The following is a 27,439-nucleotide window of genomic DNA, read 5'->3' as shown; positions in this document are numbered from 1 at the left end:
GTCAGTTTCAAGCATTTCATTCTAGCAGTATCGACGATGCTCAGTTTGATATGCTGATTAAAGACGAGCAATCTAGTATTTATGGCAGCCTTAAAGTTTAGAGTGCAATTCCAGACTGTATTGCTGATTCTACCTCTGTTAAATAATATTTGTCACATTTGAAATTTCTCGTTTCTTAGGAGAATCATTAAATTTATCTAAGTTACGATAAATTATCGAGTAAATTGATTATATTACTCTTAATTTAATACTTATTCTCTAAAAAAATATTAAATTGAATTAATAATTATTGGTCATATACAAAGGGTAAATATGGAACAAAAGAGTTATTACTCATTAGAACCACAAATGTGACAAGTATTTTGGGACAAACTTTTTTCTCAAATATGAGAAATATTATGGAACCGAGGTAGTAAATAATAAATAAAAAAAAAAAACAAATATTCATGGGTTATCACTTCTCTAATGTAATTTCATTCATGGGCTAGAATTATTTTTTCTCTTCATCATAAAACAATAATAAATGTATACTTCCTCACTTTCAATAAAAGTGTATCGTTTTCTGCTTCGCACATGAATTAAAAAATGCAATTAATAATCTAAATTTTATAAAAATTAATTTATAAAATGAATATCCTACCTTCCAATTAAATTGAGTGATTAAGGTACAATTACATTATGGGTAGAATATTAAATAAATAATTAAGCGTACAATATGAAAGAAAAATGGAGCCTTAAAATTATAAAAGTTGTGTTCGGCAACAACTTTTTAAATAGCTTATAACATGTTGACTAAATACTACTTTTAATAGCGTTGGATAACATTTATTTTTATCAATAAAAATTTCTTTTATTATTAAAATCCGCGAAAAACATAACATAGCCAAGCATCGAAACTCGAGCCATTAGCCCTTCCAATACACCCACCCTAGTTTGGAAGTGCTAAGTGAAAAAACCCGATAAACTTTATATCAGCTTGAAGTCTCTTCTCGAGATAAGAAAAGAAACAAGAATAATTGAATAAAAAATATCATATAGTCTCAATAGTAAATGTAACAGCCCAGCCCTAGTGTGATATTGTCCGCTTTGGGCCTAACCCGGCCTGCACAGTTTTATTCCTGGGCCAGCGAAACCATGCCTGATAGCTCAAAACGCGTCACACTAGTTCAAGGCTGCCACCCTTTATGTACATTACTTCTACCTTGTGCGTAGCCGATGTGGGATTCGCCTAAGGTGTTGTGCCCCAAACCTGGGATGTCACATACACCTCCCCCTTAGGGACTCAGCGTCCTTGCTGAGGTTTGCCCCACCACCGGCTAGAGGGACAAGGCTTGGCTCTGATACCAAATTGTAATAGCCTAGCCCTAGTGTGATATTGTCCGCTTTGGGCCTAACCCGGCCCGCACGGTTTTGTTCCTGGGCCAGCGAAACCACGCCTGATAGCCCAAAACACATCACACTAGTTCATGATAGCCCAAAACGCGTCATACTAGTTCAAGGCTGCCACCCTTTATGTACATTACTTCCACCTTGTGCGTAGCCGATGTGGGATTCGCCTAAGGTGTTGTGCCCCAAACCTGGGATGTCACATTAAAAATCAAATCCAAGTAATAAAGGGCATTGTTGCATCTACACGTCTCTTAGCCAAACTATCAGCAAAATGGTTTCTCTCTCGAATCACATGATGAAAGAAGATATTATCTGTGGATTCTAGCATTACATCAAATTTGTTGAAATATTTCTACTACTTCCAAGGACGTTTGTCCCTTTGAGATACCTAATATATAGCATTTTTCGAATCTAATTCAATAATTAAAGAGCAGTATTTAAAGTTCGAGAGAGAATACCTCTATCGCTTTAAATATGGCGAGGAGCTCTGCATAGCTAGAATCAAGGACACCCACATAGTGTTGAACTAACTTTTAAATATCAAGATAACGTTTTGTGAAAAGTTAACCATATAACATTTAACTTTCATAAAACACAACTCAAATAGTTAATAGCTAAATGCTACTAAAATAACTGACAACTATTAAAATAATTAATTTTACCGAACAGATAAAAAAATTAACACTTATTTTAAAACGGAAGGAACAACAACCATTTGCCCTCCAAATTAATTAAGATTACAAAATCTTTTATAAATTGTTAGTGCTTTCAACTGCTTTCTAGCTTTTTTTCCCCTTCTAAATCACTTGAGGGCAATAAAATATTTTAATCACATCAATAAAGTGATTTTAGTCGATTTTAATGACAATGATTTGGATCACAATGGTCCAAATAAAACTTCCCTATATATAAATTTATATATTAATAATTTAGCTTGTTGTTGTGCAGATTTATTGTTTATTGCATTATTATTTATTACTATATTGTTGCTTTAGCAGCCATAGTCCTAGAATTTTTATTATATATTTTTTTTTGGGTAAAGAGAATTATTATTATATTGTTTATTGTACTGTAGCTAAAAAAAGAAAAAGCGGATAAAAAAAAGTCAACGGTCAATATTAATACTAGCTAGGAATTAGGTTGATATAAACCTAATTCCAAGTCCACCACTTCCGCTAGCTATCTTAATATATATAGATACACCATAGCTACCACTTAATCATAACCAAAAGCATTTTTGGCTGTGAAGAAGCTATGGCGTTAAAGTTTTGCTCTCTTTATCATATCCCAGCTCTCTTATGCTGGTGCTTGTGCTTCTTCAATTCAATCACTTGCTTTCAAAATGAAACTGACAGACTTGCTTTAATATCCTTTAAACTTGCTATACAGCAAGACCCATTTCAAATCCTCAGTTCTTGGAACAATTCGCTGCATTTCTGCGATTGGCAGGGCATTTTTTGCAGTCGGAGGCATTCTGGTAGGGTCAACGCCTTGAACCTGAACTCTCAAGGCTTGGTAGGATCACTCTCACCACATATTGGAAACCTCTCCTTTCTTAAGAGTATCGATTTGTCAAACAATAGCTTTTATGGCGAAATCCCACAGGAAATAGGTCGTCTACGCCGCCTAGATCATTTAACACTCAGCAATAATTCATTTAGCGGGAAGATACCGGCAAATTTGTCAAGTTGCTCGAACCTTGTGTATCTTGATCTCAATCACAACAAGTTGCAGGGTAACATCCCCTCCGAACTGGGCGTTTTAATGAAAATTGAAGCTTTAGGTTTGGGTCAAAATAATCTCAATGGAAGGATTCCTCCTTCCATTGGGAATCTTTCATCTCTTTTACAGTTCTCTTTAACTACAAATGACTTGCAAGGACAGATACCCGAGGAAGTCTCTCGCCTTCGGAGCTTGAGACTTTTGACGTTGAGTGAGAATAATCTAACTGGTGAAATTCCTCATGGCCTCTTCAATATCTCGAGTATTCGTGTATTTTCAGTCTATATTAACCAATTACATGGTACTATCCCCTCTAATGTAGGTCTCACTCTCCCCAACCTAGAAGGCTTTCTTCTTGCATCGAACAAGTTTACTGGACCAATCCCAATTTCACTGTTAAATGCTTCCTCGCTTGATAATTTTGTTTTATCTGGTAACTATTTTACTGGACCGGTTCCAAAAGAACTTGGAAAGCTTTCAAATCTTGTATACATAGAATTTTCCTTTAATCAACTAGAAGGTGACTTAAGTTTCATTGATTCTCTGACTAATTGCTCTAATTTAATCCATATGAACGTAGAATCTAATTTTCTTAGTGGGTCTTTACCCAATTCCATAGCAAATCTCTCCAAAGAAATGGACACTTCAGGTCTATCAAAAAATCAGTTTCAAGGTACAATTCCTATCGGAGTTCAAAACCTCATCAACCTGCGACTTTTGTTGTTAGCAATAAATTACCTCACTGGCCCTATTAATATTAATTTTGAGAAATTGCAACTGCTGCAAGTGTTGGACTTGGGGAGCAACGGATTAACAGGAACTTTGCCATCTTCAATTGGTAATTTATATATGTTGAGTCTTCTCTACTTACAGTTGAATAATCTAAAGGGAAGCATTCCTTCAAATCTTGGAAATTGCCATAATTTGATTGATTTGGATCTATCACATAATAGTCTCAGTGGTTCAATACCAAAACAGGTCATTGGTCTTTCCTCTCTTTCAGTTTCTCTCAATTTATCTGCTAATGCACTTAGTGGTTCTATTCCATTAGAAGTTGGCTTCTTGCAAAATCTCGTCAAATTGGATTTGTCTCGCAATAAATTATCTGGCATGATTCCAAACACTATTAGCAAGTGTTTGATTTTAGAAGAGCTTCATCTAGAGGGAAATTCATTTGAAGGGAATATACCTCAATCATTTAGTGCTTTACAAGGTTTAAGGAAGCTCGATATTTCAACCAACAATTTTTCAGGAGAAATTATGAATTCATTAGCCGACCTTAAAGAGTTGAACTATTTGAATCTATCTTTCAACCAAATCCAAGGAGAGGTTCCCAAACTTGGAGTTTTTCTAAATGCAAGTGCAGTGTCACTACAAGGAAACAATGGTCTGTGTGGAGGTATTGCTGAATTCAAGCTTCCTTTTTGTCCTTCCCCCAGCTCCAAGAACAAAGAATCCTCTGCAACGAAAGTAATAATCCCTGTGGTTCTCAGAATATTTCTGGCTGTTTTGGTGTGTGTGTTAATTATTTGGTATTGCAAAAGAAATCCTAGAAAGATGAATCTTTCTAGACCATCATTTCAATACCAATTTTTGAGAATATCTTATGCAGAAGTCTTCAAAGCAACAAATGGATTCTCTATAGAAAACATAATTGGTGTTGGTACCTATGGCTCTGTCTATAAAGGATTTCTTGAACAGGTAGGAATAGACGTGGCGATCAAAGTTTTAAATCTGCAACGAAGAGGAGCTTCAAACAGTTTCATGTCAGAATGCCAAGCTCTCAGAAATGTTAGGCATCGAAATCTTTTGAGGCTGCTCAGTGTGTGTTCTAGCATTGACTTTGAAGGTAATGATTTTAAAGCTTTGATATATAAATTCATGGCCAATGGGAGCTTGGAGAAATGGTTGCATGCACAGAATGGAATAGAAGGAGAATCAAGATATCTGAAATTAATAGATAGATTAAACATAGCCATTGATATCGCTACAGCAATAGAGTATCTTCATAATGGAAGCTCAACAACAATCATACATGGCGATCTAAAGCCAAGTAATGTTCTATTGGATGAAGAGATGATTCCTCATATTGGAGATTTTGGGCTGGCTAAAATTATCTCCGCAATATCTGATGAGGCTCCATCGTCCCAAAGCAGCAGTTCGATAGCTATTAAAGGAACTATTGGCTATGTTGCTCCAGGTGTAAACTTCGTGATGCCCACTAATTTATTTTTATTTTTAATTTAATTACAGATATCCTCAGACCATAGATTAAAATTAAATTTTGCTCGCATAAGGATACCTACTAATTTAGATATACAGTATGCTAAAAGTTCCTAATATGTTTTAAGTTATGAAACAAAACTCTTGCACACGTGACTGTCGTCCAGTCAGTATTATAATTTTTCAATAAATTGAATTTGTTGATAAAAAAATATTTATAAAGAATTTTTTTTCCAAAATGAAAAATTAATATTTCATTTATTTTTTATTTTTGTACAAATGAAAAAGGATAGTATAACATTTTATTGGATATTGTATTTATAACCGTTATTCGTTGTTTGTCTCGACTTCTTGAAATGAAAAATGATTGCTTCAATTTGAAAATGAAATTTTTAATGTTTTAAAAGATCATGAATAATGATAATTTTTATTTTCATTAATATTTATAAATATAACTATATTGTTTGCATTAATTTTAAGTTTCAAAGGAAGCTAAAATATAACTTCCAAAATTTGTCTTAATTTTTTTTTTTTTTTTTCATTTTGTTACCTCTAAAGAACTCTTAAAAAATCAATTTTAAATATAAAATTTATTTGAATTTATAGGCAGTCCAATGCGCATCAATAAAAATAATATTTTTATTATTCAATGGTATATTTTGTATATTCTGTATTCATCATTTGCTAATTTCATTTTCTACTTTTTTTCTGAAAAAGACGACTCAGCAGTTGCCCTCCACCTCCATACAGCTGTTATATATATATTTCTTTAATTCATCATTTGCTATTTTGACCTGCAAATTATATGCCAGATTGCTAATGAAATGTGTTGTAATTCAGTTTTTTTGCTTTATTTAGACTGTTTTTACTATAATTATATTTACATTAAGATGCTCTGTCTTATGTTAATACACTGCATCCATTTGCAGATTATGGAATGGGTGGTAGAATATCAGTAGAGGGAGATATATATAGCTATGGGATTTTATTATTGAAAATGTTTACAGGAAAGAGACCAACCGCTAGTGATTTTCAAGATGATTTAAATCTTCATACTTTTGTTGAGAGATCTTTTTCATATGAAGTAATGGACATTGTGGATTCAAGAATTCTATCCGAAGAGGAAAGATGGTATTTTGAGGAAGGCATTGTTTCTATACTAAAAGTTGGACTCGCATGTTCAATGGAACAACCGCGAGAAAGATTACCAATCCCCAACGCAATAAATGAATTGCGGAAGATCAAGAGCAATTATCTAAAGAGAAGGCTAGAGCAAGAGCAAAGGAATACCTACCAAATTGGAGGTCCAAGCGCTCCTAACCATTAGTGCTGGCTTAAGTTTTCAAATAAAAAATAAGTAATTTATAGTTGTGTTGTTCATATTAAATAATATTTACTTCCTATTGGGTATCAAAGGCTTGTTTAGGGTACCTTAAACATTGAGAAAAGCATATTGTGGACTTTTAAAACACTTGTTTGGATAGATAATATATGTTGTTTTAAAACACTTTTAAAACACTTGTTGTTCATATTGGCTATTTTCAAAAAGGAAACCTCAAGTAGCGGAAGCTGCTAATTATAGAGAGAAAGAAGAGAGAGCCAACTTGATCATAAATGAAGAGAAAGAAGAATTTACAAAAATCATGTCAAAACCTTCCAAATCAAGAGTTCATCTAGCCTAGGAGTGGCAAATGAAGCTTGTTGAAGTGAGAGTCACAATCACGCATTGTAAATAAGGATTATGACCTTATTATCTAAAAAACTTACTTTTTGCAAAAAATACATAATTTTATAAAATTGGGATACGTAGAAAGCCCAAGCTGGAGTTCAATCAAAATAATAAACATTTTCCTATGCCAATGTTATATATTCATTGTCTTTATTCAAAAAAAAAATTTCATTCAAGTTAAAGCTCAAAAACATAATTTGTTCCCTCCTATTTATTTTGTAAAAAATTTAGTTCTTGTTTGTCCAAAATTTAGAAACCGGTTAAATCCTAAATTCAATCCTCAACTTGTCTTTATTTGAATCATCTAAAATAGACAAAAACCACTCTCTTCTTTGTAACAAAAAAAAAAAAAAAAAAAAAAAAAAAAAAAAAAAAAAGAAATTTTAAGTCTAGATAATGCTTCTCTAGGGGCACATATCATCTTTACTCAGCAGCATTTTTTATAAAAAGCAACATCTCTCCTGAGATAAATGTTTTTCGAGTCATTATGCAAAATCTCCTCCTCTTTGAGCGCGTATCCCTCAAGTAATTATCATCCCTGGTCCCAACAACCTTCCTTACAAGGAGCACTCCTCCTAAGAACCACGTCTTTTTGAATTATGATAGGTGTTATTTTTATAGTATTTTTAATATAATTTTTATTAAGATTTTTAGTGTTTTTAATTACTTTAATTAGTTTATATTTAATTGTTAATTTTTGCTTCCTTTATTGTTTTGATATTGTTTTGGAAGGTTTTTATAGGGATTTAATCAGGAATTTGCCAAATATCAAATGAGGAAGAGTGGAGACTACGAAGCTACTACCTAATTCCATCCTAGTTGATCAACTTGTCCTCTTAATGTGGAAGAAATACAAATCTTAATTCTTTCCTATTGTAATTCTATTTCTTCCTCAACAAGTTAGGTGGTTTTCCTAATTAAACTCAAAGAAGCCCTACAAAGTCTATATAAAGAGAACTCTCTACACTAATTAGGTTATCATTGATACATTCACATCACATTCATTATTCTATATTTTATTCTCTACATCATTTCTCTTTCTCTTTATAAGACTTCAAGCCATCAATTTGGAGAGCAAAATTCAAGGAAGCGCTACAAGCCAATCGCCGACTAGTTTTTATTTCTAAACTCTATTCTTGTTTTATTTTCAATATTCATGTTGATTATGGAAATATCTACAAGCTTATTTGGGTTTAATTTATTTACTATGTTAAACTAAATTTACATACTAGGGATTTAATATAGTTTAATTTCGATTCTAATTTATAATATTAGTTTTTTTTTTCTTGTTCATGATATAGTTTATTATTGAACTTAACGCTTTCAGGTAGAGTTTCTCCTTTGGATTGATTTATTTCATTAATCACTATAAGGAGAAGGGTTTTTTATATGAAAAAAATTAATAAATTAATGAGAATAATAACTTAATGCAGAAGCTGTATGGTATGACTCATGGGGGTTTTCATAAGTTAATGACCTTAGGTTATGAATTCATAAATAAACTATAAAACTTAATGACTTAATTCATGTTTGCTTACGCTATTGGAAGATAGGTAATTAAACCGAGTTAAAATAACTAATAATACATCGGGAGAGCTTGTTAGCGATTTAAGGGTTGTTTCTCCTCCTTGAACAATTAAAATTGATTATCAAACTAATAAGATAAATTGGATAGAATTAAGTGAAGTCAACATTCCTAGTAGCCTTTAATCCTTGATTTTTTTTCATCAAATTATCTTACTTGATTTCTTTTTATTCTCTTTTATTTCTTTTAAATTAATTTATCAAAATGATTCTCTTTATTATTGTTTAAATAATATTAGGTTAACATAATTTTGGTACTTGGTATACAATCCTCGTGGGAACGATATTCTACTCATTCTTTATTACTTGTTGTAATTTCATACACTTGCGAATTTGTCCTGTCAAGTCGTTGTTTAAACTTTCCTCATCTTTAGCTTTAGAAATCTTTACTGAACATCAATGTTCCTCTTATTTAACAACTGTATATAATTTTATTTTCTTTTGATATATTGAATCTTTCCTTTTTATTTTTTTCTCTCTCTGCTATAAAGATTTTTTTCCTCTTATTTGGATAACAAGTTTTTCTTCATTATCAATCACCTTTCACCATTTTATTCTTTACCTAGTTTTGTGATTTTCTTGGCTCTAGTGATCATGGAATCAGGTAGCGAGGCAGAAAGACTGCTGGCTGAAGCCTACGCTAGGTTGAATTTAGAAGAAGGAAATAGGCATCTAGAATATGTTGAGGATGACAATGCTGCTGAACAGGATTAGGGAATCGAATGGAAACACTATGTTGTAGGGCGGCTACTAATTGAGAAATTTATAAACTCTATGACATTCAAGCAGACAATGGCGAGTGTATGGCAGCTAGTAAAGGGTCTCATTATTAAGGAGCTGGGAAATAATGCTTATATTTTCCATTTTTTTCATAAAGTAGACGTAGAACGTGTTGTTAAGGGCGATCCATGGACCTTTACCCAAATGCTTCTATTGTTAAGGGAGCTTAAATCAAATGACAAGCCTAGAGAGATGGGGTGAACGAGACTAGATATTTGGATTCAGATTCACAATTTAGTCAATCGTTTTTTCTTGAAAAGGGCTAGTCATGATGTGGAAAATTTCATTGGGGAATTCGTGGAAGCTGATTCGAGAAATTTTAGTGGGTTGTGGCGAGATTATATGAGAATTCGAGTTAGTAATGATGTTTGCCTGCCATTAAAGCAAAGGATGCAAGTGAAGAAGCCGAAGGGAGAATGGTTTTGGATTGATTTTAAATATGAAAGATTGCCTACTTTTTGCTATTTTTGTGGCATGATTGGGCATTCTGATCATTTTTGTAACAAATTACTAGATTTTCCATGTATCCCTCGTGAACTATTTGCATATGGGCTAGGATTGAAAGCAGATAACCGAAAACCTCTTTAGATCGAGGCACGATGGCTGAGATCAAAAAATGATTTTTTTTTTTTTTTTTTTTTTGGTTGGTATGGGTGGTGGCTCAGATTTGGACTCTCAAGTTTGAAAGATAGGGGATAAGGATAGCATGGATATGGTGGGATTTGATGTTCCTTCAAATCAGGTCCCGCTATTTCAGTAAGTGAATATAGTAAAGTTATAAGGTGGGAGTAGGCTTTGGCGTGAATTATGTGCATGGCAAGCCGGAACTAGATGTCCTCAATGTGTCAACTACTAATGAGGATAATAGAAGTCTAATTAATGCTGATCCAAAATGTAGGAGGAAAGATAATGAGTCCGAAGATCTTACGGTAATAATGGATGATGATGTGGTTCTAGAGACTAATTTGAAAGATCCAAAAAACTTGATTTTGGTAGGTGCTGGTTCTCAGGCCCACCAAAACCCATGAGTACCTTACGTTGGAAATGTCATGGGCTTGGGAACCCACGTACAGTTCAAGTCTTACGAGACCTTATTTAGGAAAAGAGGCCCAAATTCGTTTTTTAATGGAAACGATGATTTTAAAAGAATGAATTTTTTTTATTAAAGAATCAATTAGGTTTTACTAGAGCTTTTGTTACGGATCTAGTAGGACACAGTGATTGGTATTGCTATCTTTTGGAAACATGTGGACTCCGTTCATTTGATGAGTTGTTCTCCACATTATATGGATGTTCAGCAGGGTTGAAGGCACTGTAAATTGGCGACTAATAGGATTTTATAGGCACTCCAAAAGAAATTACATCGTCAAAGTTGGGATCTACTAAGGTCGTTGAAGGTGAAAGCTTCTCTTACATGGGTAGTTATTGGTGAGCTTTTAGATTTGGGGTACGTCGGATTATCTTTTACATGGGAGAATAGGCATGAGGGAGAAGGCCTAGTGCGTGAAAGACTCGATCGGGCTATATTGACGTTAAGTTGGAATGAGTTATTTCATGATGTAATTTTAACGGTGATGCAGGTTATTGGTTCAAATCATCAACCGATTTTTGTATCCTTGGATCTTGCAGTTGCTCGATATGTCCCTCGTCATTTTTGTTTTGAAAACTCGTGGGTAAAGGAAGTCGATTATGAACAGGTTGTTCATAATTGCTGGTTACTTGATCAAAGCAAATGGTTTGATGCTCAGATTTTCACGTGTTGTAAACAATTAGGGGAATGTTCGGCAAATTTGCATCGTGATTTTAAAAATCAGCTCAAGGAGTGTAAATGAAAGCTTCATTGGTTCCTTCAACATTCCTTGGGTACTCAAAATTATCAGCTTCACCAAGTTGAAGAAAATTACGGAGATTTGCTGCATCAACAGGAGCTATACTAGCGTCAGTGCTCCAAATAAAATTGGTTAATGGGGGGTGATGCAAACACGAAGTATTTCCATTTGCTAGCACCACATAGAAGGAATAAGAATACCAGTAGAAGACTGAAGAACGAATTGGGTGCTTGGGTGGATTGGAAAAATGGTATGCCTCAATTACTACTTGATTTTTATTCTAACTCTTTTGATTCTACACCAGGGGATGTTGATTCGATTATTGAATGTGTGGTTCCATAAGTGTCTCTTGATCAAAAACAGCTTTTGATGGCTCCTTATTCTTATGATGAAGTGAAAGCCCAGCATTTTTCCATGCACCCAGATAAATCTCTTGGGCCTAATGGATTGAATTCGAGTCTTTTTCAATCTTACTAGAGTATTATAGGAGATGATTTTTGTAAAGCCTGTCTACATTTCTTGAACAATAATGGTAGTATGCTGGGGTCAAATCGCACTAATATCATTCTTCTCCCAAAGAAGCAGAATTCGAAATCAGTATTTGATTTGAGACCAATATCGCTTTGCAATGTCGTTGATAGGGTGGTTTGTAGATGATAGCTAATCGGCTGAAATTAATCTTACCCTCAATTATTGATGATTCATAAAGTGCTTTTATCCCGGGCAGGTTAATCATGGATAATATTATTATTGCTTCGAGCTTTTCCATACTTTAAAAAGGAAGACTCAAGGGAAGGAGGGTTTTATTACAATGAAAATAGATATGAGCAAGGCATATGATCGAGTGGAGTGGTCTTTTTTTTGAAAGCTATGCTCTTGAAGTTGGGGTTTCAGGTAACATGGATGTCTAAAATTATGGATATTGTCTCATCAGTTGTGTACTCTATAGCTCGAGGTGGTGAAGAATATGGTTCAATTATTCCATCCCAGGGTTTGAGGCAAGGTGATCCGCTTTCGCCCTATCTCTTTTTTCTTTGTGCACAAGTTCTTTCTTCCATTCTACATAAATATCAAGCTGTGGGCCATCTCTATGGTGCTAAGGTTATAAGAAATGGTCCCTCGGTCTCGCACTTATTCTTTGTGGATGACTGTCTATTTTTTGTGCAAGCTACAGTGTTAGAAGCAGCAAGTTTGAAGCGGTGTTTAGTGCTGTATGAAAACGCATCTGGTCAATGTATTAATTATAACAAGTCACCTGTTGTTTTTTCACCAAACGTTGCAGTGGAAGCACAAAACTTGATTTCCCAAAACTTGGGAGTGCAACAGGTAGTTTTGCATGGTAGTTATCTTGGGATGCCATTAATCATTGGATGGGACAAAACACAAATATTTCAGTATATTTTGGACAAGGTGGCGAAACGAATTCATGGATGGAATGAACGAATGTTATCCAAAGCAGGAAAGGATGTTTTGATTAGGTCTGTAGTGTAAACCGTTCCATATTATCTCATGTCATTGTTTCTTTTACCCTCAGGTATATTTGACACAATAGCAAAGATGTTTATTGCTTTTTATTGGTCTACTGGGTCTGGTACATCTTCTAGGATCAAGTGGCCACAGTGGGAGCGGTTGTGCACTTCAAAAGAGCAGGGTGGTTTGGCTTTTCGACGAATACAACAGTTTAACATGGCTTTACTTGCCAAGCACGGGTGGAGGCTCATGCAATCGCCACATTCTTTGGTCACCACCACTTTAAAGGTTAGATACTTCCTTGAGACGGATTTTTTATATGCGGAGTTAAGTCGAAATCCTTCTTATTTATGGAGAAGTATATGGACTTCTCGATATATTTTACAGAATGGATGCTGTCGATGTATTGGGAATGGTGGGTCTACTCTTATTTTCCATCAGCCATGGCTAATGGACAACTCTAATCCTCAAGTTATTTCATCTGTTCCTGAGGGTTGGGAAGCTGCTACGATTTCGTCTCTCATGACGGAATCTCCTTTACGATGGAAGGAAGACTTGGTTCGTGATATTTTCTTACCTCATGATGTTGATTTAATTTTGTAGATCCCTTTATCGCTCACTCCTAAAGCTGATTCCTAGATCTGGTCATATGAGCATCATGGTAAATATTCAATGAAAAACAGATATAGGGTGGCTATGGAGATAGCAAATGGGATGGGTATGGTTAATGTAGATGTATGGTCTATCATTTGGCGAGCTAAGATACCAAAAAAGGTCCAGCATCATGTATGGCGAGTTGTGGGCAATACATTGTCTTACTATGTAAACTTGCAACGACACCACATTGAGATTTCATCACTTTGTCCTACTTGTGGTTTGGCAAATGAGACAACGGAGCATGCTCTGTTACAATGTAATATCGTTAAAGATTGTTGGCTTTTAATGCAGGTGGGTTCAAGGCCATGGGCGAATATGCAAGAGTGGCTTTTATCTTTAGCGCTTCAAAATAAATTGACAAGGGAGGAGAGTTTTATGGTGCTTTAGAGTTTATGGTGGGCAAGGAACCAGCTGGTGTGGCATCAAAAAAAGTTATCAGTAGGCCAGATTGTTCAAAATGCAGGTCAGCAGCTTCGTGAATGGTAGAGAGCTAATCTGTTTATAAATGGGTACAGTTCTTACGCTATCCCAATGGTTACTAAATGGCAGCCACCTCCTTACGATTTTTTGAAATGCAATGTAGATGTATCACTTAATAATACTTGATTTGGTATGGGTATTATTATTAGGGACTGTCGTGGTTACTGTGTAGCAGGTATGGCTAGGGGTGGCCATATTATGTTGGCTCAAGGGTCAAAATTTAATCTCGGGATTTTGATGATTAATACAAAACAAATAAATTTAAAATTATCTTTTGTGCTAATATTATTTTATGCAGAATTCTTCTGGAAAGAAATCGTACAAGGCAAGTCCTACATTGAGTGTGAAGATATTCGAAGACCTTAGTAGTTAGGTATTTAGGACACTTTGTAGGATAGAGAGAAAATTCACATATGAGCACATAAATTATTTTTTTTCTCTCATTCAAAAATATTTTCGGAAATTAGATTTTTCAAATAAATTCTTTTATTTGTTTTCGAAAATATTCTTTAAAGTTAAAATTTCCAAAAACTAAAGAGATTACGTCTTCAAGGTTTTTGGTAATAAATCATACTATCTCTTTTGGAAATCTCTTTGAAAAATCTAAGAATACCTCAATTTATTCTCTTACCTTAAAAACGAAGGAAGAATCTTTTCGTTTTTAGTAAGAACATCTTTCCGTAAAAATATTTTTCAAAATAATGCTGCCGAAAATCTTTTATTTAAAGGAAAGCAAAATCGTGTTTTATTCTCTTACCAAAAAGGGTAAAATAAATTTTTGGTAACAAAGATTTTTGTATCTTCTAAATAAGGAAAGCAAATATTCTGATTTCAAATGAATTATCCACTTTCCAAAAGCAAGAGATTCAAAGCTCTCTATATAAAGGAGTGTTTCACGTCTTGAGCTATTGAGGAAGTAAGAGTTTTTGTTTTAAAAGCATTCTCTCATTGATCACATCTTTATCTCTCAAAACTTACTCTCTACCCCCCCATTTTTCTTTTCATCTTTACACTTAACGTTTTTTATCTTTAAAGAAGAAAAGAATTTTTACAACTACTTTTGAAAAACAGTTCTGTGTTCTAAACGATTTTCTAATCTGATAAACTGTTTTTCCTGTGCTTATATGTGCATTTCTTTCTGTCTATTTAGATTCTGTAATCTACAGTAGATAGGTTCTTATTTGATAAACAAGTGTGTAATAGCTTACGTTAGAAGCTATTGTGAAAGAGGTTATCAAGCGACCTTCTCCTTGTGTGAGATTCTAATGTCTTGAATTGAGTTTCTGTACTCTGCCAAAAACAGAAAGGGTTGAGGTTAACTAGAACCTTTGGAAAATCTAGTGTGATAAAGGATAGATCTAGGTGTTGATCTATTGCCTTGTACTGTTGGTTTGTCTCTTACCCTTGAAAAGAGATAACATAGTTGAGGATCTCAAGATGAGTCTTAGGGAGTGGATGTAGGCGTTTTAGTGCCTAACCACTATAATTCTCTGTGTTGATCTTTTCTAATTTCTGAAGTTTTACTTGATACTGCTTTTGTTACACTTCTGTTTATATTTTAGAAATGCTAATGTTGTCACTGGATCTGATGTTCTAAAACCGGAATAAGTCTTATCGTCTCTGAATATTAGAACTCTGAATTTCTGATAAGTGAATATACCATGTTCTAATTGTTCTTCTATTCTCAGTATATTTCATTGTTTGGTTTTCTAATTAGTATTCTAAACTTTATAAGGAAGTTCTAATTTCAATAGCTTTCCATCATAAAGTAGTTCTGATACTTGAATAAGGCTTTGTGAAGCAGTTCTAATTTTAATAACTATCTCTCACACAGTCTTATATGATTTTCTAAACTTTATGAGGAAGTTCTGATTACAATAGCTCTCCATCATAAAGAAGTTCTATATTTGAATAAGACGTTGTGAAGCAGTTCTAATCAATAGCTGCACTTTGCATAGTCTTTCTTTTTTTTTTTATGAATAGAACATTGTGAGGTGATTCTAATCCATAATCTACTCTCATAAGTTCTATATTTTTCCGCTGCACTTAGAATTCTATATTTGTTTTTAAATTCTAAAATTTATATCTGTTTTTAGAAAACCCAATTCACCCCCCCTCTTGGGTTGTGCCATACATATACGGGACCCACAATCTGGTATCAGTGCTTTGGCTCTTGATTTACCGAAGCTTAACCGCTTAAGAGATAAGATCTCATGGCAACTCCACTTCCTCTTATTTCTCTGGAAGGACAATCTGTTTCTAGACCTCCTTTGTTCAATGGCTCTAATTACTCTTCCTGGAAAACTAGAATGGAAAACTTCATGAAATCAGTTGATATAAACTGCTGGAGAAATGTTATCACTAGTCCTCGTATCCCCATGAAAGTTGTAGGAGATAAGTTAGTTAGAAAAACAGAAGAAGAATATACAGATGCTGATTGGAATGACATTGCTGTAAATGCGAAAGCCATTAATATTCTTCATTGTGCTTTAGATGCAACTGAATACAATAAAGTGTATCTGCAACAGAAGTTTGAGAAAAACTTAAAGTCACCTATGAGGGTACAAATAGAGTAAAAGAATCCAGAATAAATATCCTTTGGAGAGAATATGAAATGTTCAGTATGAAAGAAGGAGAAACTATTGCAGAATTAAATTCTAGATTTACTAATATAGTTAATCTTTGAGAACTCTCGGAAAGGAAATTTCAGAAGATGAGCTTGTTAAGAAAATCCTTAGAATTCTACCTAGAAAATGGGATTCTATAGGAACTGTCATGAATTACAAAGAGACTCCCATCACTTATGATTATCTTATAGGAGCTCTTGTTTCAGAGGAAATGAAATCTTCTTTGACAACAGAAGATAAGAAAAAGAAAGGACTGGCTTTGAGGGTAGATTCTAGTGAAGAAAGTTCTTCTGATCTTGATAGTGATGATTTAGCACTTGTTGCTAAAAGATTTAAGAAGTTCTATAGAAAGGGTGGAAGGCCACAGAAAAAGTTTAACAAAAAGAACTTTCCATCCAAAAATAGTAACTTGCCTAAGAAAGAACCTTTTGAAGTGGTTTGTTATGAATGCAACAAACCTGGACATATCAAGCCTAATTGTCCTAAATTGAAAAAGAAGTCAACGAAAGAGAAGCTGAAGCAGGCCTTCGTAGCTGCTTGGAGTAATTCAGATGATTCTAATCCTGAAAGCCACAGCGATTAAGAAGAAATTGCTAATATCTGTCTAATGGCTACTATCGATTCTAAATCTAAAGAAATCAGCAATCTGACTTCAACACAGAAATCTAGAATCAACGAAACAAATGCAACGGTCCATGAGAATGAAGAAAGCACTGTAAGTATTTCTGAACCTAAATCAGAAAATGATCTTCTAAATACTTACAATAATCTTTGCAATGAGTTTGAAAAGCTTGTTAGAAAGCATAAAGTTCTAAAGACAGATTTCAGATAATTAAAATCTGAAACTAATCATCTAAAAGATGCTTTTTATCAAGAAGTTACATGCAAAGATCTCATTACAGAAATCAAAGATCTTAAAAGGTGTAATAATCGATTTTCTGAAAATCTGACACATCTGGAAGAAAATTGTAAAAATCTGAATTCTAAAAATGAATCTTTGAAAACTGAGATTAGAATTCTAAAATCAATTTCAGAATCATTTTCTAAAGAAAAGACAAGTTCTAGCTATGATAGCATTTCTAAACTGAATTGTGTTTCTAATCAGAAAAATGTTGTTTCTAATGTTGTGACTTTAGAACATCAAAGTTTCAACAGAAAGAAAAATCATAGTGCACCTGTTACCACTAACCCTCCAGGACCCAATATGAGTTGGGTACCTAAATCTGCTTGATCTTTTCAGGTGTGCCTAAGGAGCGAGCTGAAAACAGAGATGTGGTACATGGACAGCGCTTGCTCTAGGCATATGACTGGTGACCGAAAGAAGTTCACCAGATTAGAAAAGAAAAAGGGAGGTGCGGTAATTTTTGGAGACAAAGCAAAAGGTAAAATTGTTGGTATTGGTGTGGTAGGTTCTAATCCTTTAATAGAAGATGTATGCTTAGTAGAAGGATTACATTATAACTTGTTAAGTATTAGTCAGATTTGTGATAAAAATAGAAGAGTGATCTTTGAACCTTCTCATTGTGAAGTTCAGAACATGCATGATAATAAAACGTTATTCGTCGGAAAAAGGTTTGGGAATATATACCTAGCAGATCTCTCTGACATGCATAACCAGGATATATGTTTAGTTTCTATTGATAATTCTAGTTGGTTATGGCATAGAAGACTTGGACATACAAGCATGCACCTTATTTCTAAACTGTCTAAGAAAGATTTGGTTCGTGGTTTGCCAAAGTTGAAATTTGAAAAAGATCACATTTGTGATGCTTGTCAAATGGGCAAACAAACCAGAATTTCTTTTAAATCCAAGGGCATGGTTTCTACTTCTAGACCTTTAGAATTGCTACACCTTGATTTATTTGGTCCAATTACTCCTTCTAGTCTTGGAGGAAAATTCTATGCATTTGTTATTGTAGATGATTACTCTAGATTCACCTGGACACTCTTCCTTAGAAATAAGGATGAGTCATATGACATGTTTGTTCATCTTTGCAAGAGAATACAAAATGAGAAAGGATACAACATCAAGGCAATTAGAAGTGATCATGGAGGAGAATTTGAAAATTAGAAATTCGATGCTTTTTGCAACGAGTCAGGAATCTTCCAAAACTTCTCAGCACCTAGAACACCTCAACAAAATGGAGTAGTGGAACACAAGAATAGAACACTTCAAGAAATGGCCAGAACCATGCTAAGTGATTCTAATCTACCAAAGTATTTCTGGGCAGAAGCAGTTAACACTGCCTGTTATATTCTAAACAGGGCTTTGGAAAGATCTAATCTTAAAAAGACTCCATATGAGTTATACAAAGGTAGAAAACCAAATATTGGTTATTTTCATATTTTTGGGTGCAAATGCTTTATTCTAGATAACAAGAAAAATCATCTTGCTAAATTTGATGCTAAATCTTATGAAGGTATTTTTCTGGGATATTCTAGTAACAGTAAAGCATATAGAGTATTTAATAAAAAGACTCTAATTGTAGAAGAATATATTCATGTTGTGTTTGATGAAACTGACTCTACTTCTAGAACATTAGAAAGTGATGATGTTGTAGATTCTAATCCTGTAAAGCAGAATGAGCAATCAGAACAATTAGAACAGCTAGAAAGTAATCAGAACATCGATAATCAGGCTGAACCAGAAATAAAACATGAAGATCAAAATATAGTTGAAAGTCAAATGCCAGAAACAGAAAATGAAGAATCTCAATTACCAAAAGAATGGCGATTTCATAAGTATCATCCTCAAGAAGACATTATGGATAATCCCTCGGAAAGGATGATGACTAGAGCTCAACTTAGAAGATATTTTGGTAATGTTGCTTTCGTTTCTCAAATAGAACCTAAAAATTTAGAAGATGCTCAAAATGATGAAAGTTGGATTCTTGCTATGCAAGAAGAGCTAAATCAATTTGAGATAAACCAAGTTTGGAAACTTATTTCTAGACCTAAAAATCATTTTGTTATTGGAACAAAATGGGTGTTTAGAAATAAGCTTGATGAACATGGTAACGTTGTGAGAAATAAAGCAAGATTAGTGGCTCAAGGGTACAACTAAGAAGAAGGCATCGATTTTGATGAGACCTTTGCCCCAGTTGTTAGACTTGAGGCCATTAGAATGCTTTGTGCATTTGCATGCTTTAAAAAATTCATGTTGTATCAAATGGATGTGAAAAGTGCTTTTCTAAATGGTTTTCTAAATGAAGAAGTGTATGTAGAACAACCTCTTGGTTTTGAAATTTTTGATAAACCTAATCATGTTTACAAACTTACTAAAGCTCTTTATGGTTTAAAGCAAGCTCCTAGAGCTTGGTATGAAAGATTGAGTAAGTTTCTATTAGAAAATGGTTTTTCAAGAGGAAAGGTTGATACAACACTGTTTATTAAAAATAAAGCACATGACATTCTAGTTGTACAAATTTATGTTGATGACATAATCTTTGGTTCTACTAATGATCTTCTGTGTAAAGAATTTTCTAAGATTATGCAGGGTGAGTTCGAAATGAGTATGATGGGAGAATTAAACTTCTTCCTTGGTCTTCAAATCAAACAATGTGAGAATGGAATTTTCATTAATCAAGAAAAATATACTAGAGAGTTGTTGAAACGATTCAAAATGGAAAATGCCAAGGTATGTAGTACACCAATGAGTCCATCCTCCAAATTAGAAAAAGATGAAAAAGGTAAGGATGTGGATATCAAGCTGTTTAGAAGTATGATTGGTTCTTTACTATATCTAACGGCGAGCAGACCAGACATACACTTTAGTGTTTGTCTATGTGCTAGATTTCAATCGTGTCCCAAAGAATCTCATTTAATTGCTGTAAAAAGAATATTAAGATATCTTTGTGGAACTTCTAATCTGGGTCTGTGGTATTCTAAAGATGATACATTTGATCTTGTTGGGTATAGTGATTCTGACTTTGCAGGAAGCAGAATAGATAGAAAAAGCACGTCTGGGACTTGTCAATTTCTGGGTAGCGCCCTTGTATCATGGTTTAGCAAGAAACAGACATCTGTTGCACTTTCTATTGTAGAAGCAGAATATGTTGCTGCTGGAAGTTGTGTTGCACAAGTTCTATGGATCAAACAACAGTTGGCAGACTATGGACTGAAATTAGAAACAGTACCAATCAAGTGTGACAACATAAGCGCTATCAACTTATCTAAAAATCCAGTTCAGCATTCTAGAACCAAGCACATAGAACTCAGACATCACTTCATACGTGATCATGTACAAAAAGGTGACATAGTAATTGAGTTCATTCCTATAGAAAAGCAATTGGCAGATATCTTTACTAAACCCTTGAATGAAAATCAATTTTGCTCAATTAGAAGAGAGCTTGGTATGTTAGTTCTAAACTCATAACTTTAGAACTCTGTAAGTATATTCTAAACTGCTTTCTATATTCAAAAATAGAAGACTTGCTATGTTCTAATTTTTGCTCTGTATGAAAAACGATTTTTGTCTAAAATGAAATTTGCCCTGATATGACTTTCTAATGTCATTATCAGAATCCTACTTTAGACTAAATCCAAAAACAGTTATTTTATTATGAGTGTTTTTATTGTGTTTTTGTCCTTAGTACTTTGGCGGTTTTATTATTTTATTCTTTTTAGTTATTTTATTTCTTTTGTCTTATTTGTTGTTTTGAATTTCCTTTAAAAACTGTTCTTTATTTTTTCTTCCGCCACTTAAGTGCTCTTATTTTCCAATTAACTGCTTCGTGTTCTCTCTATCGTCTTCTTGCGAACCAAAACCCTAAGCTATTCTGAGTTTCGAAATTTGCAACAATGGCCGAATCTAGTTCCAACTCTTCATCCGACTCTCTAACTGAGCAAGAACTTCAACTTCTGAAAAAGCTCTCAAAGAAATATGAACAAAAGGAGTCAAAAGAGAAAAAGGCAGAAGAGGAAACAAAGAAAAGAAAAATCGAAACTGTTACATCACAGAAACAGGTAGCTAGAGCACATGATAAAGGTAAATCAGTTCTTTCACTTACCCTCTCATGCGTTCTTATGTAATTGACTGGAAATTCTTTGGTGGTGATGAGTTTGATTTTAAGGAACTCTTTGAGTTCCAAGGATGGATGAACTTTTTGTCTTTGAATAAACTATGCTATGAGAGTTTGGTTAAGGAATTTTATGGCTCTCTGAAAGTCAGTGGGACAGAGTCGATCTCTGTCAAGCTTCAGGATGAGACCAAAGAGTTATCGTACGCTGATTTTGGGAAAATTTTTTATGTGCCGAATGCTGGGTCTAGGGTGACAAAAATTAAGGATGTGTCTAGGGTTAGCGATTATAAAAAGGAAGATTTTGTGAAGAAGATTGTGAAGAAGGGTTCTGCAGAGAAACAGGGTACAATAGAATGCTCAAACCTGACGGAGAGTATGAAATGGTTGTACAAACTCATTGTACATTATATCTATCCCAAGAGCGCTTCACAGACGTATGTAAACCAGGTGGAGTTGTGCATAATGTGGCACATAATTGAGAAGAAACCCCTCAATCTATGTCACATTATTTTTGATAAGATGCAGAACAACCCTAAAAAGCTGCCCTACGGTATGATTCTTACCCCAGTGTTTGAGTTTCTGGATGTCGATCTAGATGAGAATGTTGGTCATTCTGTTTCAAAGTTGGATAGCGGGTCTTTGAACATGAAGGATGAGGAAGGAGGAGAAAAGAAAGAAAAAGAAGAGAAGGAGAAGAAAGAGAAGGAAGAAAAGAGAAAAGAAGAAACTGAAAAAGAAAAGAAAGTGAAAAGAGAAGTTGGAAAAACAAAGAAAGAAAAAGTCAAGAAGGACAAGGAAAGAAAAGAAGAGTCTGAGAAAAAGAAGAGGAAAGAAGAAAAAGGAAAAGGGAAGTTAGAAGAAACAGAGAAAGAGGAAAGGAAGGAGGAAATTGAAGAAGAAGAAGAGAAAGCAGAAGAGAAAGAAAAGAAGATAGAAGAAGAAACAGAAGAAGGAGAAAAGTTAGAAGAAGAAGCAATAGAAGAAGAAAAAGAAAGAAAAGAGAAAACAGAAAAAGAGAGTGCTGCTGAGATAGAAGCAGAAGAAAAGGAGACAGAAAAGAAGAAAGAGCCTGAACAGATGGAAAAAGGAAAGAAAGTAGAGGAGGTTAGTGATGCTGAAACTGAAATGCTAGAAATTAGTGATGAAGAGAAATCTGCTGAGGATAAAACAGAGAAAGAATCTGAGTTGTTGTCGGCACAAAGAAGTAGGTAAGCTATGTTGGGAAAAATGGAGAAGGAGCTAATAGAAGAGCACAACAAAGAACTTGATGAGGCAATACAGCATTGCCAGATTGTGATTGGACAAAATCAGTCTCTCATCAAGACTTTGGAAAGAATAAAGGATGTGAATGAAAGAAAATTAGCTACTCTCAGAGTGAAAGGAACACCCTACATCCCCTCATCAGAAAAACCACAGAAGGTTAAGCACACTGCTGGAAAACACAGGACTCATGGAAGAAAGCCTCCACTTCACCCCTCTTCTAAAAGGCCAGAGAGTTCTTCTGAGACTGCTCCAGCTCAGAATTTGAGGAGTTCTAAGAGACTTAGAACTGACTCTAAGCCTATCTGATTTGTTTTTCTGTGTTCTGAACAATTTATTTTTTCTTATCTTTGTAGGATTATATCTTTGGAACTATTTATTTTTCTTTATTTTGCTCCGATTTTGTCTAACCCTTTTGTATGATGACAAAAAGGGGGAGAATGCAGGTATATTTTGGTGGTATTCTGAACATTTTGGTACGTACTTGGTAACCAAAGTACTTATATCTGTGTTGGTATGTTGGTGTTTATTGCTTTCTATATGGTCTATTGTGTTGAGCTATATATTCTGTATGATAAGCTGAATATTTTTAGAATTTAAATTCTTATTCTAACGACTATTTTGCAGGTTGGACATAAGATCTTTTGTTCTATTTCTAATATCAGTTTATATTCTTTTGCTCTGACCATATGTTCTGATTATTAGAACTTAGAATATCTTGTCTATCTTTGCTAGTTCTAATATCTATGCTCTGATTATTAGAACTTAGAATATCTTGCCTATTTTTGCTAGTTCTAAAATTAGTTTCTAAAAATGCCTCCCTAGTTCTAATTTTTTTTTTTTCACAAAACAGTTTTATTGCATCTATTTAGGGGGAGCAAAATACATGTTCTAATTTGCTTCATATTAAAAATTTTTTTTGGCATATTTAGAACTTATATGCATAAATTTAGGGGGAGCAAATGTTTTTATGTTTGCTAAATTTATTGGTTTTTGTCATCATCAAAAAGGGGGAGATTTTTGGCTCAAGGGTCAAAATTTAATCTCAGGATTTTGATGATTAATACAAAACAAATAAATTTAAAATTATCTTTTGTGCTAATATTATTTTATGCAGAATTCTTCTGGAAAGAAATCGTACAAGGCAAGTCCTACATTGAGTGTGAAGATATTCGAAGACCCTAGTAGCTAGATATTTAGGACACTTTGTAGGATAGAGAGAAAATTCACATATGAGCACATAAATTTTTTTTTTCTCTCATTCAAAAATATTTTCGGAAATTAGATTTTTCAAATAAATTCTTTTATTTGTTTTCGAAAATATTCTTTAAAGTTAAAATTTCCTAAAACTAAAGAGATTACGTCTTCAAGGTTTTTGGTAATAAATCATACTCTATCTCTTTCGGAAATCTCTTTGAAAAATCTAAGAATACCTCAATTTATTCTCTTACCTTAAAAACGAAGGAAGAATCTTTTTGGTTTTAGTAAGAACATCTTTCCGTAAAAATATTTTTCCAAATAATGCTGCCAAAAATCTTTTGTTTAAAGGAAAGCAAAATCGTGTTTTATTCTCTTACCAAAAAGGATAAAATAAATTTTTGGTAACAAAGATTTTCGTATCTTTTAAATAAGGAAAGCAAATATTCTAATTTCAAATGAATTATCCACTTTCCAAAAGCAAGAGATTCGAAGCTCTCTATATAAAGGAGTGTTTCACGTCTTGAGCTATTGAGGAAGTAAGAGTTTTTGTTTTAAGAGCATTCTCTCATTGATCACATCTTTATCTCTCAAAACTTACTCTCTACCCCCCATTTTTCTTTTCATCTTTACACTTAACGTTTTTTATCTTTAAAGAAGAAAAGAATTTTTACAACTACTTTTGAAAAACGGTTCTGTGTTCTAAATGATTTTTTAATCTGATAAACTGTTTTTCCTGTGCTTATATGTGCATTTCTTTCTGTCTATTTAGATTCTGTAATCTACAGTAGACAGGTTCTTATTTGATAAACAAGTGTGCAATAGCTTAGGTTAGAAGCTATTGTGAAAGAGGTTATCAAGCGACCTTCTCCTTGTGTGAGATTCTAATGTCTTGAATTGAGTTTCTGTACTCTGCCAAAAACATAAAGGGTTGAGGTTAACTAGAACCTTTGGAAAATCTAGTGGGATAAAGGGTAGATCTAGGTGTTGATCTATTGCCTTGTACTGTTGGTTTGTCTCTTACCCTTGAAAAGAGATAACATAGTTGAGGATCTCAAGATGAGTCTTGGGGAGTGGATGTAGGCGAGTTAGTGCCGAACCACTATAATTCTCTGTGTTGATCTTTTCTAATTTCTGAAGTTTTGCTTGATACTGCTTTTGTTACACTTCTGTTTATATTTTAGAAATGCTAATGTTGTTACTGGATCTAATGTTCTAAAACCGGAATAAGTCTTATCGTCTCTGAATATTAGAATTCTGGATTTCTGATAAGTGAATATACCATGTTCTAATTGTTCTTCTATTCTCAGTATATTTAACTGTTTGGGTTTCTAATTAGTATTCTAAACTTTATGAGGAAGTTCTAATTTCAATAGCTTTCCATCATAAAGTAGTTCTGATACTTGAATAAGGCTTTGTGAAGTAGTTCTAATTTTAATAACTGTCTCTCACACAATCTTATATGATTTTCTAAACTTTATGAGGAAGTTCTGATTACAATAGCTCTCCATCATAAAGAAGTTCTATATTTGAATAAGACGTTGTGAAGCAGTTCTAATCAATAGCTGCACTTTGCATAGTCTTTCTATTTTTTTTTATGAATAGAACATTGTGAGGTGATTCTAATCCATAATCTACTCTCATAAGTTCTATATTTTTCCGCTGCACTTAGAATTCTATATTTGTTTTTAAATTCTAAAATTTATATCTGTTTTTAGAAAACCAAATTCACCCCCCCTCTTGGGTTGTGCCATACATATACAGGACCCACATATTACGGTTCCGAGAATCGAAACCGGTGGTTCAGAACCGGTCCGAACTGGAACCGGAACCGGAGATTTTTGGTTTGATTCCGGTTCCAGTATTGTTGGAACCGCAAACCAGCGGTTCCACAAACCGGTCGAAAACTGATGGAACCGCCGGTTCTCCGGCCAGTTAGAACCGGCGGTTCTAGCCGTTAGAAACCGTCAGATTTATTTTTTTAAAAATTTTATTGTGAAATCTCTTAATTACCCCTCCCAACAACCATAAACGACTACATAACGGCTAGTTTCAAGGGTATTTTTGGAAAAATAATTTTTTGGATTTATTATAAATACCTCATTTCATTCCATTTACAAATTCCTCACAAAAAAATCTCTACTCTCTCTACACTATACTACACTCTACTCTATATTATTCTTCTCTACTCTACAATCTCTCTTATTATTCTCTCTAATTTTTTTTATTCAATTTTCCAAATTATATCTTATTATCATATAATGGCAAGTGGAGGAAACTCAAATTCTGGTGAGGGCAAGGGAAAGATTGGAGAAACACAATATTCATCTATCCCTACAAACGACATCTTGGATTTCACTCCCATCCAATTTAATTTTGAGGGAAATCCAAATGAAAATATGGAAATTCCAACTCAAGAATTTGAATTTAATAATGAGCAGTTAGAAGAAGAGGAAGAGCAAGAGCAAGAGCAACGTACACAAATTCTTCGAAGAGCAAGACAAAGTTCCGACATATTCGCTATTCATTTCACGAAAAAATTCAAATGTTCGATGTAATTTGCAATTATTGTAGAAATCTTATAAATTTAAACAATTGGGCGGCTGTAGATCATTTTGGAAGAATTTGGAGAGAAAACATCCAACAAAAATAGGAGTTGATTGGTCTCAAACACAAATTTCTGGGTACGCATTTTCTAACCTTTCTTTATTTCAATATTCTGAAAAAATACAAAAAGAAGAATTAGCAAAAAAAGATTTCTATGGAACATTTATCTTTTAGTTTTGGTGAAAAAGTAGGTTTTAAAAAATATTGTCAAAAAGTTTTAAATCTTTCTGCTAAAAGAGTGCTAAAAAATACTGTAAAACGAACTATTATTTCTTTATATAATAAAGGAAAAAAAGAGTTAGAGCTTTTATTTTCTCAAATGAAAATTCGTGTTTCAATTTATTGTGATATTTGGAGTGATCATTGGCAAATGCATTCTTACATGGGCATTACATGTCATTAGATTAATGATGATTGGAAAATTCAAAAAAGAATTATTGCATTTCGTGCTTTTGATGATAAACATACTGCAAATAATATTTATAGAATAATTGTTTCAATTTTAAATGAATATAAGTTGACAAAAAAATTTTTTTCAATTTCATTTGATAATGCTTCTGCTAATACTAAATCAATTATTGAACTTAAAAATATTTGTGAACTAAATATTGGTGGAAAATTTTTTCATATAAGATGTGCATGCTATGTTTTAAATTTATGTATACAAGATGGTTTAAAAATTCTTGAATCATTTATTTCTCCAATTAAAAAAGCTATTTCATATTTATGGGGACATCCCCAAGTGATGAAAAGCTGGGCTAAATTTTGCAAGAAAAATAATAAAAGACCAAAACATTTTCCAAGGGATGTCCCAACTCGTTGGAATTCAACATATGAATCATTAAACGAGTCTTTTTCTCATAA

The 27,439-nt window shown here is 33.6% G+C and overlaps 1 protein-coding gene across 1 annotated transcript; it reads left to right on the top strand.

The window, feature by feature from the left end:
- Positions 1 to 2,636: 2,636 nt before the first annotated feature.
- Positions 2,637 to 9,361, top strand: LOC149493795 (uncharacterized). The gene is made up of 3 exons (XM_089726348.1): positions 2,637 to 5,311; positions 6,264 to 6,638; positions 9,237 to 9,361. The coding sequence occupies exons 1-3, from the start codon at positions 2,644 to 2,646 to the stop codon at positions 9,359 to 9,361; spliced, it is 3,168 nt and encodes a 1,055-aa protein (XP_089582474.1). The 5' UTR covers positions 2,637 to 2,643.
- The last annotated feature ends 18,078 nt before the right edge of the window (positions 9,362 to 27,439 follow it).

This window comes from Jatropha curcas, chromosome 9 (genome assembly GCF_041381405.1).
Source record: "Jatropha curcas cultivar XTBG-Jc1 chromosome 9, XTBG_Jcur_1.0, whole genome shotgun sequence".
NCBI classification, from domain to species: Eukaryota; Viridiplantae; Streptophyta; class Magnoliopsida; order Malpighiales; family Euphorbiaceae; genus Jatropha; species Jatropha curcas.
The sequence above is the reverse complement of the archived record's forward strand: the minus strand, read 5'-3'. Positions and strand labels throughout refer to the sequence as shown.

Coding starts and splice junctions, on each gene's coding strand:
- LOC149493795 (XM_089726348.1), top strand. CDS start 2,644: ATGGCGTTAAAGTTTTGCTCTCTTTATCATATCCCAGCTCTCTTATGC. Junction 5,312..6,263: donor TATTGGCTATGTTGCTCCAG/GTGTAAACTTCG, acceptor ATCCATTTGCAG/ATTATGGAATGGGTGGTAGA. Junction 6,639..9,236: donor GAATACCTACCAAATTGGAG/GTCCAAGCGCTC, acceptor TCTTGGCTCTAG/TGATCATGGAATCAGGTAGC.